Source organism: Hemicordylus capensis, chromosome 3 (assembly GCF_027244095.1).
Source record: "Hemicordylus capensis ecotype Gifberg chromosome 3, rHemCap1.1.pri, whole genome shotgun sequence".
NCBI classification, from domain to species: Eukaryota; Metazoa; Chordata; class Lepidosauria; order Squamata; family Cordylidae; genus Hemicordylus; species Hemicordylus capensis.
This window is the reverse complement of record NC_069659.1, coordinates 43,341,111-43,362,877: the sequence shown is the minus strand read 5'-3', so window position 1 is coordinate 43,362,877 and position 21,767 is coordinate 43,341,111. Positions and strand designations below refer to the sequence as shown.

At 42.1% G+C, this 21,767-nt stretch overlaps 1 protein-coding gene across 11 annotated transcripts in view; it reads right to left on the bottom strand.

The window, feature by feature from the left end:
• Nucleotides 1–21,767, bottom strand: part of NBEA (neurobeachin) — a 670,094-nt gene that overhangs the window by 115,604 nt on the left and 532,723 nt on the right. For all 11 annotated transcript variants that reach the window (XM_053311836.1, XM_053311837.1, XM_053311835.1 and 8 more), the window contains one exon: nt 15,126–15,238. In XM_053311836.1, coding sequence (XP_053167811.1) covers nt 15,126–15,238 — 113 coding nt within the window. The remainder of the gene's footprint in view (nt 1–15,125; nt 15,239–21,767) is intronic.

Below are 21,767 nucleotides of genomic sequence, written 5' to 3'. Positions count from 1 at the left end.
TAAGATAGGGATCTGTGTCCCTCAAAAGAAGCCCTGTGATTACCTCCTTGCCTTGGTGGCCCTGCCCCCAATCTGTTCCAAAAAAGGCAATTGTTATGTCAATAGTTTGTTTGGCTTCTAGAAGCCCCCAAACAGCTCTTTTAAATTCAGACAGATCCAACAAACCTTTTGGACTTCTTTGAGATTGTCAACGAGTGTGTGGATCAAGGTGATTCAGTTGACATAGTATACCTGGACTTCCAAAAAGCTTTTGACAAAGTTCCTCATCAAAGACTCCTGAGGAAACTTAGCAGTCATGGGATAAGGGGACAAGTACAAGTATTGATTGCTAACTGGTTGAAAGACAGGAAACAGAGGGTAGGTATAAATGGAGAGTTTTCACAATTGAGGGAAGAAAGAAGTGGGGTCCCCAGGGATCTGTACTGGGACCGGTGTTTTTTAATTTATTCATAAATGATCTAGAAGTATGGGTAAGCAGCAAGGTGGCCGAATTTGTAGATGATACCAAACTCTTCTAGGTAGTGAAATCCAAAACGGATTGTGAGCAGCTCCAAAAGGATCTCTCCAAACTGGGTGAATGGACAACAAAGTGGCAAATGCTGTTCAGTGTTGGCAAGTGTAAAGTGATGCACATTGGGATGAAGAACCCCAACTTCAAGTATATGCTGATGGGATCTGAGCTGTCGGTGACTGACCAGGAGAGGGATCTTGGAGTCGTGGTGGACAGTTCGTTGAAAGTGTCGACTCAATGTGCGGCAGCTATGAAAAAGGCCAATTCCATGCCAGGGATGATTAGGAAGTGGCTTGAAAATAAAACTGCTAATATTATAATGCCCTTATACAAAACTATGGTGCGGCCATACCTGGAGTACTGCGTACTATTCTGGTCACAACATCTAAAAAAGGGCATTGTAGAACTGGAAAAGGTGCAGAAGAGGGCAACCAAGATGATCAGGCTTAGAGCCTAGAGCACCTTTCTTATGAAGCAAGGTTACAACACCGGGGGATTTTTAGTTTAGAAAAAAGATGACTGCAGGGAGACATGATAGAGGTCTATAAAATCATGCATGGAGTGGAGAAAGTGGATAGAGATAAATTCTTCTCCCTCTCACATAACACTAGAACCAGGGGTCATCCCCTGAAATTGTCTGCCAGGAAATCTAGGACCAACAAATGGAACTACTTGTAGAATTCTCTGCCACAAGATATGGTGACAGCCAACAACCTGGATGGCTTTAAAAGGAGTTTGGATGACTTCATGGAGGAGGTCTGTCATTGGCTACTAGTTGGAGGGCTAAAGGCCATCTTCGGCCTCAGGGACAGGATGCCTCTGAGTACCAGTAGCAGGGGAGTAACCGCAGGAGAGATGGCATGCCCTCAACTCCTGCCTGTGGCTTCCAGTGGCATCTGGTGGGCCACTGTATGAAACAGGATGCTGGACTAGATGGGCCTTGCGCTGTTCTTATGTTTACAATTCTGACCAAAATCTGACACAATAGAGATTTCATTCCAACATTTCCTATACAGTAGGACCCTAGGAAAGTTGCACCATAATTAATCCACCATTTCTTGACATGTCCAATGTCAGATCCAGCAGTGCTGTGCAGCCCTAATATGTATATCTAGCTTATTTCTCTTCCCCAAACTGAGAAAAAATTACACTGATACAGGATAAAGTGAGAAGTGGTGGTGGGCCCTCAAATGAAGATTCTGCCTCCAGGCCTCTTGGGGTTTTAAAAAGGCCATGCAGATATTACACAATTTCCTTAATTGCATTTGGTAAAAAGTGTATAGAAATTGAATTATATCTTGGGGTTTTTCTGTCTTAATATAGTGGAGATTTACCTCCAGACCTGAAAGAAGGTTTAATCTTGCAGGGGTCAAGTAGAATTCCTAATTCAAATAAATGTGAGATATCCCAGCTTGGTTGTTCATTTCCTCCCATGGTAACAGGCAGATTAGGTATTGTGTATATTTTGAATACATTTCTTTTGTTTCATTATCTTCATTAAGTACAATGCGTTTTATCTCCTACTACATTTTACTATAAGTCCTAGAGTTGGCAATATATAAAAAATGTTGATTTGTAATTACCCAGTTTTACAACAATCTCATTTTAAGACTTAATTTCTCAATTATGCAGAAATTCATTAATCATGTAAAATCCCTTCCCGCTGCCCAATACCACAAAACTGCCCAGCAGAGTTTATATCTGTTAATGGGCAAATCTGAAATATGGGGTGGGGAGAGAGAGCTTTCAGATTCACAACTCTTCTACAGGCTAGAAGAAGTGGCTGGACCAAAACAAAAGAAGACTAGGCTGTGTCTGGGAAAATTTCTTAGGAGGTCAAAGACATGAAAATACAGAGGATGGTATTTTGATGATAATGTAATTGGAAACAGTGGTTCCTAGCACAGACTAAACTGTTAGACATGTCAACTGCAATGCATCCAAAGGAGATATGTGAATATTTATTTTTCAACTAATTTGGGTACAATTGGGCAACTTCTAATGAACAATACATGAAATCAAGGGAATACACAAGGTAAACTCACAGGAACCACTATAAATGTGTAAAGGCCCCATAGTTTGAAGTAGCTCATTTTATAGCTGCCTGCTATCTAGTGCTGACTGCTATTACAAGGGACAAGGTTACTATTTGCTTAATCATATATGTAGATTTAGTTAGAGGCCCAAATTAAAAATCATTATGGGAGACTGAATTCAGTCTTTTATCATACAAAAATACATACCCATTCTCAGCCTGTACTACTTGTGAAACAACAAGCAGAACATAACCCACTGTTAGTTCCATAACCCTTTTGTTAGTACTGCCTAACTGGGACAGTGATTGACTACACAGGCCACCGAGTGTGCAGGTATGCCCCAACCATGGTCAGAAAACTGGGAGTGCCTCCCCCTATTTCTTCCTGACCTCTTATATGTGAATCTCTCTTCCTTTTTTTGTAACTAACTATAACACAGCATTATATCTGCACACTGATGTTAACACTTACCTTGGTGAAAAGTGATTTTTCTCTGTGGAGGTTGCTGTGGCTGTTTTGATTCTACAATGGCTTTTCTTTTATTATGTAAACCACTTCAGACCTTTGAAAAAGTGGCATATCAGTGTTTAAATAAATAACTATGGTTAGCTTAAATCAGAGTTTGCAAGCCTGTTTCTAACCATGGTTACATAGAGTTTCTAAAATATACTGAGTCGTGTCTCACGATCCGTGAGACCCGCTTTTTCCCAAACTGCAGGGAGAGTGGGCTAAGCCTGCTCTCCCTGCAGATGAGTGCAGAGGGAGCCCTGGGCGGCCAGATCAGCTGCCCACAGGATTGCTGGCTCCGTGATGGAGCTGGCGGGGCCTGGGGAGCTCAGGGGCTGTGCGGCCCCCGGAAGCCCCAGTATGCCCTGTGCGAGCGCGCAGGGCATACTGGGGAGACCCCTGGAGTCAGGAGGCGGCTTTTTGCCTCCCCTCCAGGGGTCTACTCATGAGTAGGTACAGCGCAAAGCTGTGGCGCGGCTGCTCATGATCCAGAAAACCAGGTTTGTGGAGTGCTCGCTCCGCAAACCTGGTTTTGAGGCAGGGGTTCTTGAGAGGGTTACCCACTCTAGAACCACCGGGCTCGCAGCTGAGCCCGGTGGTTCTGACAATCTGCAAAAATTGGGCTAGGCTCTCCTAACCCGATTTTTGCAGATCGTGGGAATAACTCCACTATTAAATAGACTGTTGCTTTTCCATTGTAAAATTACTATGAGAAAGGAACAGTCAATTTAATAGTATATTTTAGAAACTCTATGTAACCATTGTTAGAAACAGGCTTGCAAACTCTGGTTTAAGCTAACCATGGTTAGTAATTTTATGAGCCCTTTCTCACGACCAGTGAGAAAGCGCTACCCATTTTTGTGGGGAGGAAGCCTGAAAGTGCTTACTTCCCTTCAGACGATCCTCGCAATGTTCCTGGGCAGGTGGACTGCCTGCCCAAACAAGCACTGTCTTCTGCTGGCAGCTCAGAGGGTCAGGGAGCCAGGATGTGTCGCCCCGCTCCCTGGAACTCAAATAATGCACCACGTGAGTGTGCAGTGCATTATGGGGATATCCTGCCCCAGCCCCGGAGTCTGTCGCTGCAGGTGCTTGCAGCCACAGCTGATAGACTATCTGGAAAAGGAGGTTAAGGGAGCGCTCGCTCCTGTAACCTCATTCGTAGGCAGGATTGCCACTGTGGTACTGGTTCACACAGGTATGCCAAACTGGGCTGAGCTCTCTTAGCCCAATTTTGCATGTGTGTGTGAATAGCCTCATCATGCTGTGTACCACACTGCAGTTGAAACTAGCATAGTTAGTTGCTTTATTCTGGGGGCGGAGCAGGGACTTCCAAGGTGATATGACATGACTGTTATTTACTCTCTTATATTCCACTTTCACAGGCATTCTAATTTTTCCATCCTCTGCTGAGAAATATAAAGGCTATGTTTTACTGGTTTATCTGCAATTTAACTGGCTGATTTCTAGAAGAATCAGGTGAAGCCATAGTGCATCTAATTCAGCATTCTGTTACCAGCAGTGACAAGTGAGTTAACTCTGGCCACTCACAAGAAAGGTGCCCCCTTGATTTGCCTTCACTTCAGTCTGCAATGTCTGCTTTCAAACATATATAAGCCAAATAGATCCTGTACTCATTCATCCAATCAAATGTTCCTTTTTGGGGACTTCTAGCCAATTATTGTACCATTCAACACTGTATCTTGGTAACAAGCAAATATTTTAGCAGGAGATTTCCACTCACTTTATAGCTAGTAAGTTAACATGTGCTTTTGCAGCACAACGCACTCATACGTTTTGACACTGAAACATCGCCCAATGCAATAATCAGCTACATTTTAAAAAAAACAAAAAACATTGGCTTAGACAGACATTTTTCCATTAAAGACAAAAGCATATTTAAAAAATAAACAGAAAAGGCTCCAACATTGCTGTCGCCAAAGACTGTTGCTTAACCAGAAACATTTGGTCATGTTAAGAATTGCTTGTTTGAAAAATTCACACTTCCATGAATTCATCTGTGTTATTACATTTATAAACCTTGAGGCATTATCGCTTCCTTTTAAAAAAAATGGCACAGTAATTTAAGAAAGTGGTTATGCTTACTATCAGCTGCCAGTCAAGCAGCTTGTACATTAACCAAAAAAAAAATTCCCTTTGGCGGATGGGCGTGTATGATGTGTTTTGATGTATGTCAATATTAGTTGGACTCCCCAGTTGGTGATGGAACTGCTTTATTTAGCAGGGTGCATAACTGGAAGTAAAGGGGTGGGGAGGAAATCCCATTTACACTTAAATGAGCAGGGACAATACAGCATGTCAAAGTCATGTACTCACTGCACCTTAGTAAGCATTATATAATTTTACACAAGAAAACCACATTAAAGAACTACTCTTAAAGGCAATCTACATTGCAGTAAATAATGCGAAAAATATTTCTTGTATGACTGCTTAGTGATATTTTGACAGGAAGATCCAATCAAGGTGAAAATAAGCAGATCACCTGATTGTTTGTTAGTGCAGAGATAATCTATGTATCTATGACAGCCTTTTTCATTAGCTTTTCAACTTGTCAAACAATAAATATAACCTTTGACCTTGTGTATGTCTTGAATAAAACTTGAGAAGCCTGAAATGTCTTACTGATAGAGCAGCTTGACTGCCACTGTGCCTTGCTTTTTGAACTTCCAGTTAAAATGCATAATTAAATATGAAAGAGGGGACTATGACAAATGTTTGATTAAAAAGAAAATACAGTGCATTAATTGTCCAATAATAACATTGCTGCTTAAAGTGGACAATTGGATATATTGGGGGGGAGCCCTCATTATGCTCTTTCTTTACAGTGACAATGAAATGCCTTATGTATTGTCCAGTTTTCAAGTCCTTAATGTCTGAAAGATCTATTACTGGAGCTATTTTGACTATTTACAGCAGGTGGGGGGATTGTCTACTCTAAAAGTACCATTACAGGTCACTTCCTAGAGGGGAAAAAGGAAAGGGAATTCCTTATTTGATCTTGTTAATTAGTCAGCACAGATTAGTAAATACTAGTAGAGTTTTAAAATGTCGATGGACATTTTAAAATTCACTGTTGAGTTTTAACAATGAATTACTCCTTTAAACTAAACTGCCAAAAGTTGCAAATGACTGTTAAAACATTTGTCAGTAGCCTGATCCGTCACTGCATTCATTAGCTGAAACAAAGAGGTAAAACTGACAGCGAGTAGTTAAAATTAATATCTGGCAAAAATATCAGACAATAAATCAAGTTGCTACCTTTTACCAGTTAATTAGCTGTTAATTCAGAATTAACAATTCCCTCTAGTAATATGTGATGGACAAGGCCCAAAAATTCTGGGTGGATTCAGATACCATGCAGAACCAATGTTAAATTTGGTTCCATTCAGTGAGGCGATTCTCACGATAGGCCAAAATCAGGCTAAGGGAGCCTAGCTCAATTTCAGCCAACCATGAGAACCACCGGGCTTGCAGGCGAGCCTGGTTTCTCCAAAGTGGGTAAACTACTTGAATGCCCCTCCCCTTAAACGAGGTTAGCGGAGCGAGCACTCCACTAACCCCATTTCTTAATCGTATACGGCCGTGGCATGGCTCCACACTGTGGTAACACACGAGAAGACCCCCAACTGGGAGGCTGCAAGCAGCCTCCCGGGCTCAGGGGTCTCTCCAGTATGCTCCATGCGCTCACGCGGGGCATCCTGGAACTTCTGGGGGCCATGCGGCTCCAGGCCCCCGCCGGCTCCGTGATGGAGACAGCAGTCATGTGGGTGGCCGATCCAGCCATCCAGGGCTAAGCCCGCTCTCCCCGCTGACCTCATTTCAGCAAATCTCACTGATCGTGAGACTTGCCTCAATGTCTCTGAGTTTCAGGTATTCACACAACCACCTCCCTTCCTTCCATTTGTGCACAAACAGGAAGAATTCTACTTCAGATTGCAGTTAGAAACAAACCAAGGTTGGTTGTTGTGTCAGAACCTGACTGACCTTGGGTTTATTCTATCCAAAGTGCTTGCAATGATATGAAACCCACTTCAGACCTTGGGTTTAGATTGGGGTTGTTTCAAGCACTTCGATTAGAATAAACAAAGGTCAATCAGTTCTGAAGTCATGCAATTCTACCAACACTTGCATGGGCAAGAGAAGGGAAGCGAACACTCCCTTCTCTTGCCCATGCTTGGAGATGTAGCACAGAACCAAGATTTAACCATGGTTCCATGTGACTTCTGAACCCATCCCATGTATCCAATTCCATGCATCCAAGGGGATTTTGAATGTGTGAACAGCAGGCTCACATGCTACATGACATGGCCTAATCTCATAACATCACAGACATTTTAATAGCATGAAACAGCACTAGTAGTGAGCTTATCTCAACTGAGGTATATATTGATCTACATCAATAACAGGTTGCTTACTCTATCAGGTGAACTTTTGGTGATCTGGTGTAATTCACAATGTGAGTTATATGCCTGCTCAGTAGCTCCATGGAAGGGATTTCAAGCTTCCCGAAGCACCTGTAGCTTTGCCCTTCTTGTGGCAAGCACACTCATTATCTTTGGTGGCAGAGCACCCTTTTGCTCAGTTCCTGATCAACTGCTGTGAAGACTGAACTTCTTCAGCTGAATGATTAAATAAGTACATTAGCAGAAACATCCAATAAGCTGGGAGGTCGAGCAGGTGTTGTGAATGATACTGGATCACCAAACGATCACTTGTTACAGGTAAGCAACTTGTTTATCTTTGTGGTGATCTGGTATCCTTCATAACATGGGTGAACAATGAGCAATCCGTAGGAGGAGGAAGGCTGAAGGATGTTTCTTAAAGAACTTCCTTTAGTACAGTCTGCCCAAAGTTGGCCTCAGCCACAGTTCAGATGTCTAAGGCACAATGTTTAATAAAAGGTAAGTTGGAGGATCAAGTGGCAGCCTTACAGATGTCAGTAAAACCTATCCTTGATAAGTGAACAGCAGAGGTAGCCATGGCTCTGGTAGAATGAGCATGAACCATGTTTGGAGGTTGCACACCTTGTTTCCTGTAACAAGTAAAAATAAGCTGAACAAGCCAATGAGAAAGTCTCTGTGTAGAGATTGGTTGGCCCCTGCCCATGCCCCTGAAGTCAATAAAGAGTCTATGAGTCTTTCTAAAGTCTTTAGTCTTTAGAGACTCCGAGGTTCAATTGATTTTCTAATCGGTGGGAAGAAATTGTTGATTCTCTTAAGCAACCTTTTGCAGTCCAGTTGAGAGAATAGTGATTTAGCATCTCAGTCTGCATGAACTGCAGATAGGGCCACCATATGGACTTTAATAGATGAACTGGAAAGGCCCAAGTGTTTCAGAAGTAAGAAACAGGAGGACTTGTCATATAGAGGCTTATAAGGGATTATAATCTTTGGTCTTGGTGTAATTGGCAAATCTTTTCCATTTACAGTCATAGTTTCATCTCTTGGAAGCCTTCCTTTCATGCAATAGGATATTGTCTAGAAATTAAACTTCCACACAGTCACCCTTCCCTTCCCTTCCCTTAATTAAACTTCCACACAGTCAAGTTCAGGGTTTGAAGGCTGTGATGGAATCCTTGGGATAGTCCTAGGAGAGAGAACCAAGGTTGCCTCTGCCACCATGTATGATGCACTTAACTGAGTACTCTGGATAGTAGAGGGAAGGGAGGAAAGAGATAGAATCCCCCTGAGACCCCTTCCCCATGCTTGGTCTTGAGGTCTTGATGCAAAGAGGTCTTCCTGGTGAGTTTTCCAACAAAGAAAGAGATCAGAGATACGACTTGATTGATTTCCCATTTGTGCTGATGGGGGGAATCTGTTTTTTTGTTCAGATTGTCTGCAAGGGCGTTGTCAGTGCCATTTATGCACAGAGCCAGAGGGTATACTTGGTGATGTATACTCCAGTCCCAAAGTTGGATAGCTAGGTTGCACAGGGATCTAGAGACTGTTCCTTCTTGTTGTTTGATGTAAGCAATGGTTGTGGTGCTGTCCAAAAGAATTTGAACCATTTGGTTTCTGAGTTGTGGAAGAAGGATTTGAGCACTAGAAGGATTTGAGCACTATTTGAGCCAGGCGCTCCAGGAAATTTATAAGTAGAGTTGGCTGGTTCCACAGGCTCTGCACATAGAGTCCAGCACAATGGGCACCCAATCCTTTGGGAGACATGTCTGTTACAGTAATCACTGGAGAAGGAGGTTGAAAGGGAATGCCCATTGCAAGGTTCTCTGGAAGAGTCTACCAGGAGTGCAAGTCTAGGACTGTTTGAGGATTCAGAAGCCACAAATGTTGGCTGTCTATATTCGGTTTGAACACCGACAGAAACCACCATTTGGAGCTGTCTCATCCAGAGTCTGGAATATCTCATGGTGGTGGTAAAAGATGCCATCAAACCTAAAAGTCTTTGGATGGTCCTTGCCCTTTGCTTTAGGTTGGCTCTGAACGAGAAGATTAAGCATATAATTGAGTCTTCTTTCCTCTGGAAGGAAGGCCCATTTTGCTTGGGTGTCCAAAATGGTGCCTATGGAGAGTACTGAATTATGTGATTGAAGGTTGGACTTTTTCCATTTTACCTGGATGCCTAGGTTTTCCAGAAGTGAAAGGATAGATTTTGATCTGATTGCATAGGGAGTCTTTGTTAGTCGAAGTCACCAACCAGACATCTAGGTATGGAAAAACTATTAAATACCCTAGGTTCTTAAATGGGTAACAACACCGCTCATACATTCCATAAAGACTTGAAGTGCTGTCAAGAGGCCAAATAGGAGAACTGTGTATTGGTAAGCTTGATCCCCTGAGGTGAAATGAACTTTATTTCATAGTGAATAAAGTGAATAAAGTCATTGAGGAAATGCAAGTCCAGAATAGGGTGGAGACCACCATATCTCTTTGGGACTTGGAAATAACTTGAATAGAACCCCCTCCCTTGTTTTTTCTTAGAGACAGGTTCTACTTCCCCTTTCCCCGGAAGTTCCTGCACTTCTGCTAATAAAGTAGAAGTTGCATGGGTGTATTTTATCCTCATGAATAGAGTGGTTTCAGGGGTAATTGTTTCTGGAGCATCTTTGATGTCCTCTTCCTTTTGACCCTACAGAGTCCAACTTCCTGCCCTCCTTTTCTATGTGGGCAGAGTGCTTCTGTCCAGATCTATTTCCCATGGCACAATCTACACCAAGGAATTAGGCATGGGATGTTTGAAGAGAAATATGCAATCTTTTTCTTGCACCCTGTAGACATTTTCAAGGCATTTCTAGGAGTCAAAGAAGATGATGCACCCCATACTGGCTTCACTGAGCTTACTAATACTGGCAGCATAGGGAGGGCTGCAGGATGAGAGGTACAAGAAGAAGAAATAAAGTCATAGATAGGGTCTGTAACCTCTGGCACCAGAGATTTCACTTCCAAGCCAAGAACTTTGGCCTTTTCAGCAATTTAGATTCAATGAGATATTGTTTCCCCTGTGAGAGAATCAGATGGGTTCTTTGGAACATTTTCATCAGGCGAAAGGTCTAATGGGTTTTCTATGTGCGCAGAATCATCATCTGAGTCAGACATGGATTTATATTCATCATCTGATTTTTCTTTTTCAGGAACAGGAGATTTTTCCTGAATAGTGGCGGAAGAAATAACCTGCAGATTTGAAGAGGAAGGGTGGGACGTCTCCCTCATCTGCTCTGTAGGCAGTTGAGGAAGCGGAGGTGGGGCCAGTGGCCTCTTGAAAGATGAGTCATACCCTTTAGACAAGGCTTGTGATTGTGAATTGAAAGAGGAGTTCATCTTACTCTGTTTCCATAGTTTAAACTCTTCATACTGGTAAGGTAGTGAAGGCGAAGACATATAGAAAGGATCTTTGAATCTCCCTATCCTCCTAATATAGCCTGGATCAAGATAACCTGGTGAGCTCCAATAGTCCATCCTCCTTCTATAGGAGGGGAGATGGTATCTTTCTTTCCAAGGGTGATTCAGAAAATAAGATGGAAAACAAGCAGATGTCACTCTAGCTGATCATGACAATGGTGTTTTAGGGATAGTCAGAGCACTGGCACCAATATCATCTTCGACATCAAGGCCATGCAAAGAAAAACTCTTAAATGTTGATCCATGTGGAGATCTCAGGAGATAGCCTATTTCTTGAAGAATAGAAAACTCCTTTAACATTGATGGCGTGGAAGGAAAGTTGAGATTAAAATCAGTTGATGCAGAGACATTTGAGGAACCAAGTGGTTGCCTTCCTGAGTCAGGCATAGGTTTGGTCAGCATCGGTGTCCATATCAATGACATTGAAGTTTGTTCCATAGAGGGAGCAGCAGTTGCAGTCAACATCAAACTTGTTGCTGGAGTCATTGTCAGTATAAATGCTGGAATATGCGATACTGAAGAGATCGGGGATCAGTAGAACTGACCTCATTTATCTCTGGTGAAGAAGAAGGGAATTGACATTGGATTGAGGGAATAACTTGAACCACAGAAGGTGAGGGGGTTCACTCCCTGTGCGGCATAGGTGATGTAAAAACCCATGTCAATGGATTCAGATGCTTCTCTTTCTGAACTATTGGTATTGGCCTGTGGAAGGACATTGACATCGAAGTTGATGGTGTCGGCATTGATGCTGACAAAGTCTTCTGATGTTTAGAGTGGCTTGGAGGGTCTTTAGAGGTCTTAGCTAGGGAAGTTGCCAAAACCAACTGTGATTTAGTTTGTTAAAGGTTAGACGGTGTTGATATCATTGGTAATGGGGACCATGGCATTGGGGTCAGAGTGCGCAGTGCTTGTTCATGCAAAGCAGCTCTTAAATGCAATTCTCTGCTTTTTTCCTAGTTTGCTTTGGAAAAGATAAGCAAATTTTGAGGGTTTGGACTATATGGTCTTCTGCAATACAAAGCAAGCAAAGATCGTGCTTGTTGGACAAGGGTAGTGTCCTGCAGCACGAAGAATACCTCTTAAACTGCTTTTTGGCATCCATCAGTACAAACACCAAGGAAACTAATTCAAATTCTAAGGCAAAGAGTAAAGTTAAGGCAAACTGTAGTCAAAGAAACAGTAGAATCTAAACTATGGAATATTATTTACATTCAGGAACCAAACATGACTGAGGAGTGAATCCTGAGAGAAGCAGCACACACAGTGGCGGTCGAGAAGGAACTGAGCAAAAAGGTGCTCTGATGCTGAAGATACCAAGCACGCTTGGTGTGCAAAGGTGGAGCTACAGACCACTTCAGAAAGCCTGAAAATCCTTCCATGGGGCTACTGTGCAGGTGCATAACCCATGTAGTGAAGGTTACTGGATCATCACAAAGATCATCTGTTGAGTTGGATCTTACTGGAGAGAGTTGGATCTCACTGGAGAGAGTTTCACAGCACTAGTGCTATAATGAAAAAGGCTGTAATTCCTGGTAGATGATGCCACCACTATGGCCATAGTGGTGGCTTGAAAGATCTATGGCCATAGTGGTGGCTTGAAAGATCTTAAGGTCATTTAAGGTCATTCAAGTGGTGGCTTGAATGATCTTAAATATAGGTGTCTCTATATGGAAAGATTATAGGAAATCCAATCCACAAACCTTTAACTGGAAAATACCTGTATTTCCCATTGCCGGGCTATTTATATATGTACAGCAACCCTAAGTTTTTTAACAGAATATTTTACATATTTGTTTCATAAAATCACAAATTTCTGGTCTGAAAGGACCTGAATTGAACTTGATCTACATTGTACACTTATAGGATGCAACCACTTGCAGGGGAGCAAAGGCAGGAAAGGGGGCATGCCTTAATCTCCTGCTTGTAGGCTTTCAGAGGCATCTAGTGCACTATTGTGAGGAACAGGATGCTGGACTAAACAGACCTTGAGGCTGATCCAACAAGGTTATCTATCTATCTGTCTATCTATCTATCATATTTATATACCACCAGATCTCTCTCTCTCTCTCTCTCTCTCTCTCTCTCTCTCTCTCTCTCTCTCTCTCTCATCCAAACTGGAAACTGTATGGGACTTTTCAGTAAATGCAACATATTACAAATGGTAAGAACTTTGGAGACTATTCTTTAAAAGAAACATCACTATGAATAGTAAAGTAGTCAAGCACACCTTCACAAGCATAAATTCAATGAGTCACAGCTGACTCATACATTTACAAACCATTTCCTGTTACACCTATCTACTTTTAATAGGTTTCCCACTCAATTATAAGGTTAGACATGCCTCGTTAACTTATAAAAATGCATGAAACCACATTTAGGGATACAGTTAGGGCACCATATCAGGTGATCTGTTTCTATAAGGAGAATCTTCCCACCCCCCTTCTTGGTTTTTAACATTTTTGTGTGCTGTAAGAAAGTCCCTCAAAAATATGAGTCTCTACAAAAGTGTTTCTAACAAATCCATATTATTATGGATCCTTTGATTCACCCATAATGCATAGGCATAGTCATTATTTCGGTCTTTGATCAATGTAACAGCCAAATAAAAAACAGTTAAGACAATCTACTCCTACACCCATAATGCTGTTTCTTTGCAAGACAGTGAGGCTATTCTCATGTGCATCCTAACCTCAGCTAGGGAAGCCTAGCCTGGGTTAAGCTGTATGTGACAAATGCCAAGATCAGGCCTGGTTCTGGCGGGGCAGCGCCACCTAGCCCCACTTTGAAACACATCTCTTAGCCAGGGTTAAGGGCTCTGGGATAGTGTGTTAGCTGAGGCCCCAGCAGACACAGAGAGTCAGGCACCTAGTCTGATCCATTGTGCATGCCACATTGTGCATGTCGCATGGGGCATTGTGGGATATCTGGAGGCCAAGATGCATCATCCCTGCCTCCAGAGCTGATTGCAGGACACAGCACAAATAATCTGGTAGCATGGTCTGCACTTCCAGCAGGAGTCCAGTGCTCATCTCAGGGAAAAGTGAGTACAACCAGCCTCCCCCGCCCCGCCCTTCCACTGGCCTGGCCTGGTCATGTGAATGACCTCAGTGTCCAGCATAAGCATTTAACATACTGTAGGCTTTAAAAGTCGCCTGCCATTTGTAGCAAGCTGAGCTGAAAGAGAGCTCATTTGGGCAGGGCAGGAGGATATTTTATGTGTCTTATCCTGTCCTTCCTCCAGAGGGATTAGGGTGGCATACATGGGTTCTCCTCTTCATTTTACCCTCACAACAGCCCTGTGAGTTAAGTTAGATGGAGAGAGGGTGATTATCCCAAGATCATCCAGTGAGCTTCAGGGCTGAGTGGGGATTTGAAGCCAGGTCTCTTAGTCCAACACTGAAGTCACATTGGCTCCTATATTCCCACCCATGCCTGCATTTTTGATCACATGTTATTCCTCTTCTTCAGCATCTATATTTCTGGCCTGCTAAATGCAGTTTCTACTGTATTTTAATTTTTGTGAACCATAGCATCTTCATTTAGGCTGTCCAAATACAGAATAGGAACTTAGGAACATAGGAAGCTGCCATATTCTGAGTCAGACCATTGGTCTATCTAGCTCAGTATCGACCAAACAGACTGGCAGCAGTTTCTCCAAGGTTGCAGGCAGAAATCTCTCTCAGCCCTATCTTGGAGAAGCCAGGGAGGGTACTTGGAACCTAGATGTGCTTCTCAGAACAGCTCCATCCCTTGAGGGAAATACCTTACAGTGCACACACATCAAGTCTCCCATTCATATGCAACCAGGGCAGACCCTGCTTAGCTAAGGGGACAAGTCATGCTTGCTACCATAAGACCAGCTCTCCTCTCCTAATAAAAAGCTACCATTCTGCAAAGTCCAGAAATGCCTTTGAATTCTTGTCTTGAATTCTTCTTGGAATTTGGAGCAGAGCTCCCTAAGGGCCTATTAAAACAGATGCCCTAATCAGCAATAAATGTGCAATGGTCTTATGTGGCTTGCAGGGGGTCTTTCAATATGACCCTACATTTCGGAGTTCATATCTAGGACCAGTTACTTAGTAACAACATAACACGACTGTTTTTCTAAGAAAGACAGCCTTTTCCTTAATTCCTCCCCCCCCCCACCAAACAAACAAACAAACAAACATTGCTAAAAAACAAATGGTTGGAACATACCTTTGAAAGATCTCTAAAGTTTCCCGGAAGGGTTAGGTCCAACTCCTCTGATTCATAATTTGTTAACACCCATGGAAATACAGGGTATTGGTTTAGATCATTATATGTGCGTCCTGATAAAGATAAGAGAATATTGAAATGGTTATTAAGAGTAATAATTATTAATTAATATGAAATGGTTATTAAGTGTAATAATTTTACAGCTGAATAGCAGGTACGAATCAAACAATATTTTTTCTCTGCATCAGTGGCATAATATTTTGAGTATCATCTGTTGGAGCAAAATCGCTGTACAAAACTTTAGGGATACACAGGCTGCCAACTATATTCAACTGAAGCCCTGTTCATGCAAACAAACTCCATGTGTTCATTGGGCCTTCAGTACACTTGTAGACTCTCTTGTACTGTCAGGAGCCTGGGGTCTCCAAGTGTGTGGAGACTGTCTACATGTGGACAAATTGTGTGTATGGCTGTGTGTAGAAGAGCTGATGGACTCATGGCAATCAGGAGTTTGGGCCCACCATTGTGATCCTGCTTCCTCCCCACTCCCACCATTCATTTATTCATTCTATCCTGTTAGGTCCAGTGAACTGCACTTCAGAAGTCAGCATTCCAAAATGTTATTCACAAAAAAGTGAACAGTACAAAGCTGTGCAGTGGGAACATCTGATGCGTATTATTTAATACTAGTGGGCCCGGGCACAGAGCATCTGTGCCTCTAGTTGGGCTCTGCCCGGGCCCACCACTGCCGCCTGCGGCTCCGGCCGGGCCCGCCACCGCCTCGCCCGGCTTCCCCCGCTGCCTCCTCCAGCCGGGCCCGCCACCTCCTCCGGCTTCCCCTGGGTCCGCCGCCTCCTCCGGCTTCCCCCGCCTCCTCCTCCGCCTGCCTGGACCCGCCGCCGCCTCGTCCGGCTTCCCCCGCCGCCGCCTCACCTCGCCCGGCCAGGCCCGGCGCCTCGGCCTGTCCCCATTGCTGCCAGGCCAGGCCCACCAGCGGCCATGGCCACTGCCGCCGTTCTCCTGGGTGTGCCGCCAGGACCAATCAGGCGCCCCCGCAGCCCAGCCAATCAGCTGGGCTGCCGGGATGCATTTTTCCTGGGCACACCCAGGATAATTATTTATATAGACTAGCTGGGCAGGGTGCAGAGCATCTGCACCTCAAGTTTATCGAATAAATAAACTAAAATAAGTTTAGCTAATAAATAAATATTATTAAATAAATAAATAATAAATAGTTCTCCCCCGCCCGCCTGCTCACCGCCATTTTCTTTCCCTCCCCACCCGCCACCACCGTTTTATTCCCCGCCCACCAACATTGCTGCCATTTTCTCCCTCCTGACATCTTTCCCACATTGCCCGCAAGCCTGTCCGTCACCACCACAACTTTTTTCTCCCCCTACCGACAGCTTGCTCGCGAACATTCGCAAGAGCTGCCACACATGGGATTAGTGACGGGTATGCCTTAGATAAATATATAGAGAGAAGATAGATTAGATATTTATCCCAGACTTGGGCCTTATCCCAAAACAACATGTGAACCACGAGTTTTGGGGCAGTCCACTACCCCTGTATTGTGGCCTGACCTCTCTCAGGCACCTAGCAATTTTTGCAATCCTGGGAAGCAGCAAATACAGAACATCATAAAGTACCAGCTTTATGAGCCACAAGCTATGCAGGTCTGCCTTACCCATTATGTTTATATCTTAGTAATAATAATAATAATAATAATAATAATAATAATAATAATAACATCATCAACAACAACAATAAGAGCTCGGATATAAGATCAATGGACCTGTAAAAAAGAAAGTAGTACATCACCTAAATGGAAGATTAGATTAGAAAATAAAATCTCCAGGCTTAGATCAGATGCTAGTAAATTGAAAGATATGAAAGACAAGAAGCTGAAGAATGAAAACACCAAACAGTATCTGATCCAAAAATACCACCTAGATTCAAGGAAAATTAGAGAAGTCCTGGAAATAATAAAGCAAAAAATAACAGCAGTGTCAAAGAAGATTAGCAGATATGAAGCCAGAATTACACAACACAGGCAGAATCTCCAATTCCAGTCGAATCAGAGACGTTTCTACCAAAGCATAGAAGGAGAAACTGCAAGAAACGTAGAAACACCAAATAAAGAAGAAACAGTGCAATTCTGGGGGAAATTATGAGACAATCCAATAGATTATAATAAAAAAGCAGGCTGGATGAAAGAGGTCAAAAAATGTAACCAACAAATGCAAGATCTAATAATAACACCAGAATTAATAAGTGAAAAGCAAAGAAAATTAAAAATTGGACTGCTCCAGGCGACGATGAACTGCATGGCTTTTGGCTTAAACACCTAACAAGCCTTCATAAACAAGGAGGTGATATTGAACAATGGCTAACAACTGGGAAAACTCATCTCATCATGAAAGACCCAGCAAAAGGTGCAGTTCCAAGTAATTATAGACCAATCACCTGTCTGCCAACCATGTTCAAATCATTAACTGGAATAATAGCAGATGAAGTGATGCAACAATTATTAACTAACAAACAGCTTCCAGTTGAACAGAAAGGAAATTGCCCGAACACCAGAGGCACAAAAGACCAGCTGCTGATTGACAAAATGATTTTAGAAAATTGCAAGAGAAGAAAAACAAATCTAAGTGTTGTATGGATTGACTACAAGAAAGCCTTTGATTCATTGCCTCACACATGGATACTAAAATGTTTAGAAACAACTGGTGTCAGCAAAAACATTCAGATATTTATATAAAAAGCAATGAACATGTGGAGTACACAGTTAACAATCAATGGCGAGACACTTGGACAGGTTAGCATTAGAAGAGGCATTTTCCAAGGGGACTCACTATCCCCTCTGTTGTTTGTAATCGCCATGACCCCACTTTCACAAATACTAAACAAAACAGGCCTCGGATACCAAACATCTAAAACATCAAGTCAAATCAACCATCTGCTGTACATGGACGATCTGAAGTTGTATGGAAAGTCCCAGTCAGAAATCGAATCACTGCTAAACACTGTCCGTATATTCAGTAGCCACATAGCAATTGAGTTTGGACTAGACAAGTGTGCTGCATTAATAATGAACAGAGGGAAAATAAGAAAGACAGAAGGAATAGAACTGTCCAACGGAAGCAAGATCAAGAACCTGGAAGAGAAAGAACCTTACAAATACTTGGGCATTCTCCAGGCTGATAACATCGCACACACTGAGGTTAAAAGAAAAATTGGAAGTGAATACATCAGGAGAGTTAGAAAAATTCTCAAATCCAAAATCAATGGCGGGAACACCATACACGCCATAAACACCTGGGCTATACCTATTATCAGATACACTGCAGGAATAATAGACTGGACCCAGGCAGAGCTAGAGACGCTAGATCATAAGACCAGGAAAATCATGACCATCAATCATGCTCTGCACCCCCGCAGTGATGTGGATAGGCTATACCTCCCTCGCAGCTCAGGTGGAAGAGGAATGCTGCAAGTCCATCAAACAGTAGAGGAGGAGAAAAGAGGCCTTGAAGAATATATCAAGGACAGTGAAGAAGATGCACTTAAAATCATCAATAATGCGAAACTATTCAACACCAATGAAACAAAGCAGGCCTACAAGAAAGAACAAGTCAAGAACCGAGCAGAAATATGGAAAAATAATCCACTGCATGGTCAATATTTGCACAATATAAGTGGAAAATCAGACCTCAGCAAGACCTGGCAATGGCTTAAGAACGGCAACTTGAAGAAAGAAACAGAGGGTTTAATACTGGCTGCACAAGAACAGGCACTAAGAACAAATGCAATAAGAGCAAAAGTCGAAAAGTCAAGAACAAACAGCAAGTGCCGCCTTTGTAAAGAAGCAGTTGAAACCATGGACCACCTAATCTGCTGTTGTAAAAAGATCGCACAGACTGACTACAAACAAAGGCATGACAAAGTAGCAGGGATGATACACTGGAACATCTGCAAAAAATACAAGCTACCTGTAGCCAAAGATTGGTGGGACCATCAAATTGAAAAAGTTGTAGAAAATGAAGATGTAAAAATATTCTGGGACTTCCGACTACAAACAGACAAACATCTGCCACAAAATACACCAGATATAACTGTAGCAGAGAAGAAAGAAAAACAAGTCAAAATAATCGACATAGCAATACCAGGGGATAGCAGAATAGAAGAAAAAGAAATAGAAAAAATCACGAAATACAAAGATCTACAAACTGAAATTGAAAGGCTGTGGCAGAAAAAGACCCAAATAATCCCAGTGGTAATTGGCGCCCTGGGTGCAGTTCCAAAAGACCTTGAAGAGCACCTCAACACCATAGGGGCCACAGAAATCACCATCAGCCAATTACAAAAAGCAGCTTTACTGGGAACAGCCTGTATTCTGCGACAATATCTATAACAATTGACAATAAAATTCTGGCATCCCAGGTCCTTGGGAAGGACTCGATGTCTGGATAAAACAAACCAGTCAATAACACCTGTCTGACTGTGTAAACAAGAAATAATATATTCATTAATATATTAATTCGATTTCTATACTGCCCTTCCAAAAATGGCTCAGGGCAGTTTACACAGAGAAATAACAAATAAATAAGATGGCTCCCTGTCCCCAAAGGGCTCACAATCTAAAAGAAAAATAAGATAGGCACCAGCAACAGTCACTGGAGGTACTGTGCTGGGGGTGGAAAGGGCCAGTTACTCTCCCCCTGCTACATAAAGAGAATCACCACGTTAAAACATGCCTCTTTGCCAAGTTAGCAGGGGTGGTAGTATCTTAGCATTGCCGAGGTGATTATAGGAAATCCAGTCCACAAACCCTTTACTGGAAAACTTTACCTTTATCTTCCACTGCTGGTCTATTTTTATACGTACCCCACATGTGCAGCAACCCTGAGTTTTTTAACATAATATTTTAGATGCTTGTGTCATAAAATCACAGGTTTCTGGACTGAAAGGACCTGAATTGACCTTGATTTACCTTGTACCCTTATATGATGTAACCAGTTTCAGGGGAGCAAAGGTAGGAGAGGGGGCATGCCTGAATCTCCTATAACCATTTTAGCCCTCTTGATATTTTGAAGTTCAGATGGGCAGATTACCCTAACCTCCAGCAGTCTCTTTCATTGAAAGGAACAGGTGCAGGCAAAGAAATCCGCACAGCTTGCTTCTCACATTCCCCTGTGTGTTTGTGTCATGATAAAAGGAAATGGCTTTTCCTCAGGAGCTTCTGTACACTCCCAGTTGTAGGCTGCATCACTGAGCCTACCAGAAGTGCAAAAAGGCACTGTCTGGTTGAGACATAAGAAGACAATTAACTTTTGCCACACAGTCCATGGCTGCTTGTACACAAGAGCATTCACCTTTATTTTTTTTAGCAAAACATAGAACTGCAGAAATGCATGCTCTTAATGGTGTATGTGGGAGCAGATTTTCTTCCAAGTAGGCTTAAATATTGCACGCCTATGACACTAATCTACTTGAACAATAAAACTGAGGCATAGAAAATGAGATCTCAGAAATACTGAATATGCTTCTTCATTAAAAATAACTTTTTAATTAAACCATCCAATTTAATGTTTTTATATGGCACTTTAGTTTTGAAGGTAAAATGATATAGAGACAGCTGACAAAGAAATTATAACTGCAATTCCTTGGTGAAAATGTTAATGACAGCAAAATATTGTTTAATTAGATGATTGCAGCATCTGGATTAACACTCTTTAAAAGCGATGTTCCTGTGCTTGTCTGCTTCTTCACACTTTACAGACATTTTGTCATCTCTAGGTCATTAGGAAAGAATTTTTAATGGTTTTTCTAGAAGCAAGCAGTTCGAGTTACATCTAATTAGATGACAATAATAAGCCCAACACATGCAGTAGCTAAATATATACATAATTAACCAGTGAGGGCTTGTACATCACAGAGTAAAAAAGTGGAAAATGCTAAACAGGAGGGGGGGGAAGGAGGGGGAAGAAGTGATGCTGAATTCATTACCTGAATATGTCAATTTTCCACTAACATGTTACGAATACTTCCCATCCTAAACCAAAAAAAGGAATATCCCCCATCCTTCACAGCATATGATTTTCAGCCAACTGTATATGTGAATATTCCTTTTTGCTAATTAAGGTTTTTACATGTTAAATATTTGCAGCTCACAAATTCCTTCTATCTGTTATAACACATCATTTTCAACAAAGACTGTAATGACATTTATTCTCCTTTATCATTCAAAGTTTTGACGTATTAGGTGTATTGCTTTTTAAATGCATTTATTTTAAATATATTCTGGTATGTGACATGAATAATCAGATAACATACAGACTCAAGTCTTGCAATTAGACTTAATTGTGAATATTAACTTCAACAACCTGGCTCTTCCATTTCCCCCCACCTGATGTTTTTTAAACTATTTTGTATAATATTTAAAGTGATAATATATTTCTTGCTGCTCTGAATAAGGTAGTTTCTGTTCGTATTTGATATTATCTTTCACTCTCTAGGGTGAAATGTGACACTGTGGTTCACAAAAAAATGTGTGCTACCAAAAAATGGGTTAGTTTTTAAGATATCACTAGACACTTGGCTGTTTTTGTTGCTTCAGACTAACTCAGCTTTCCCATT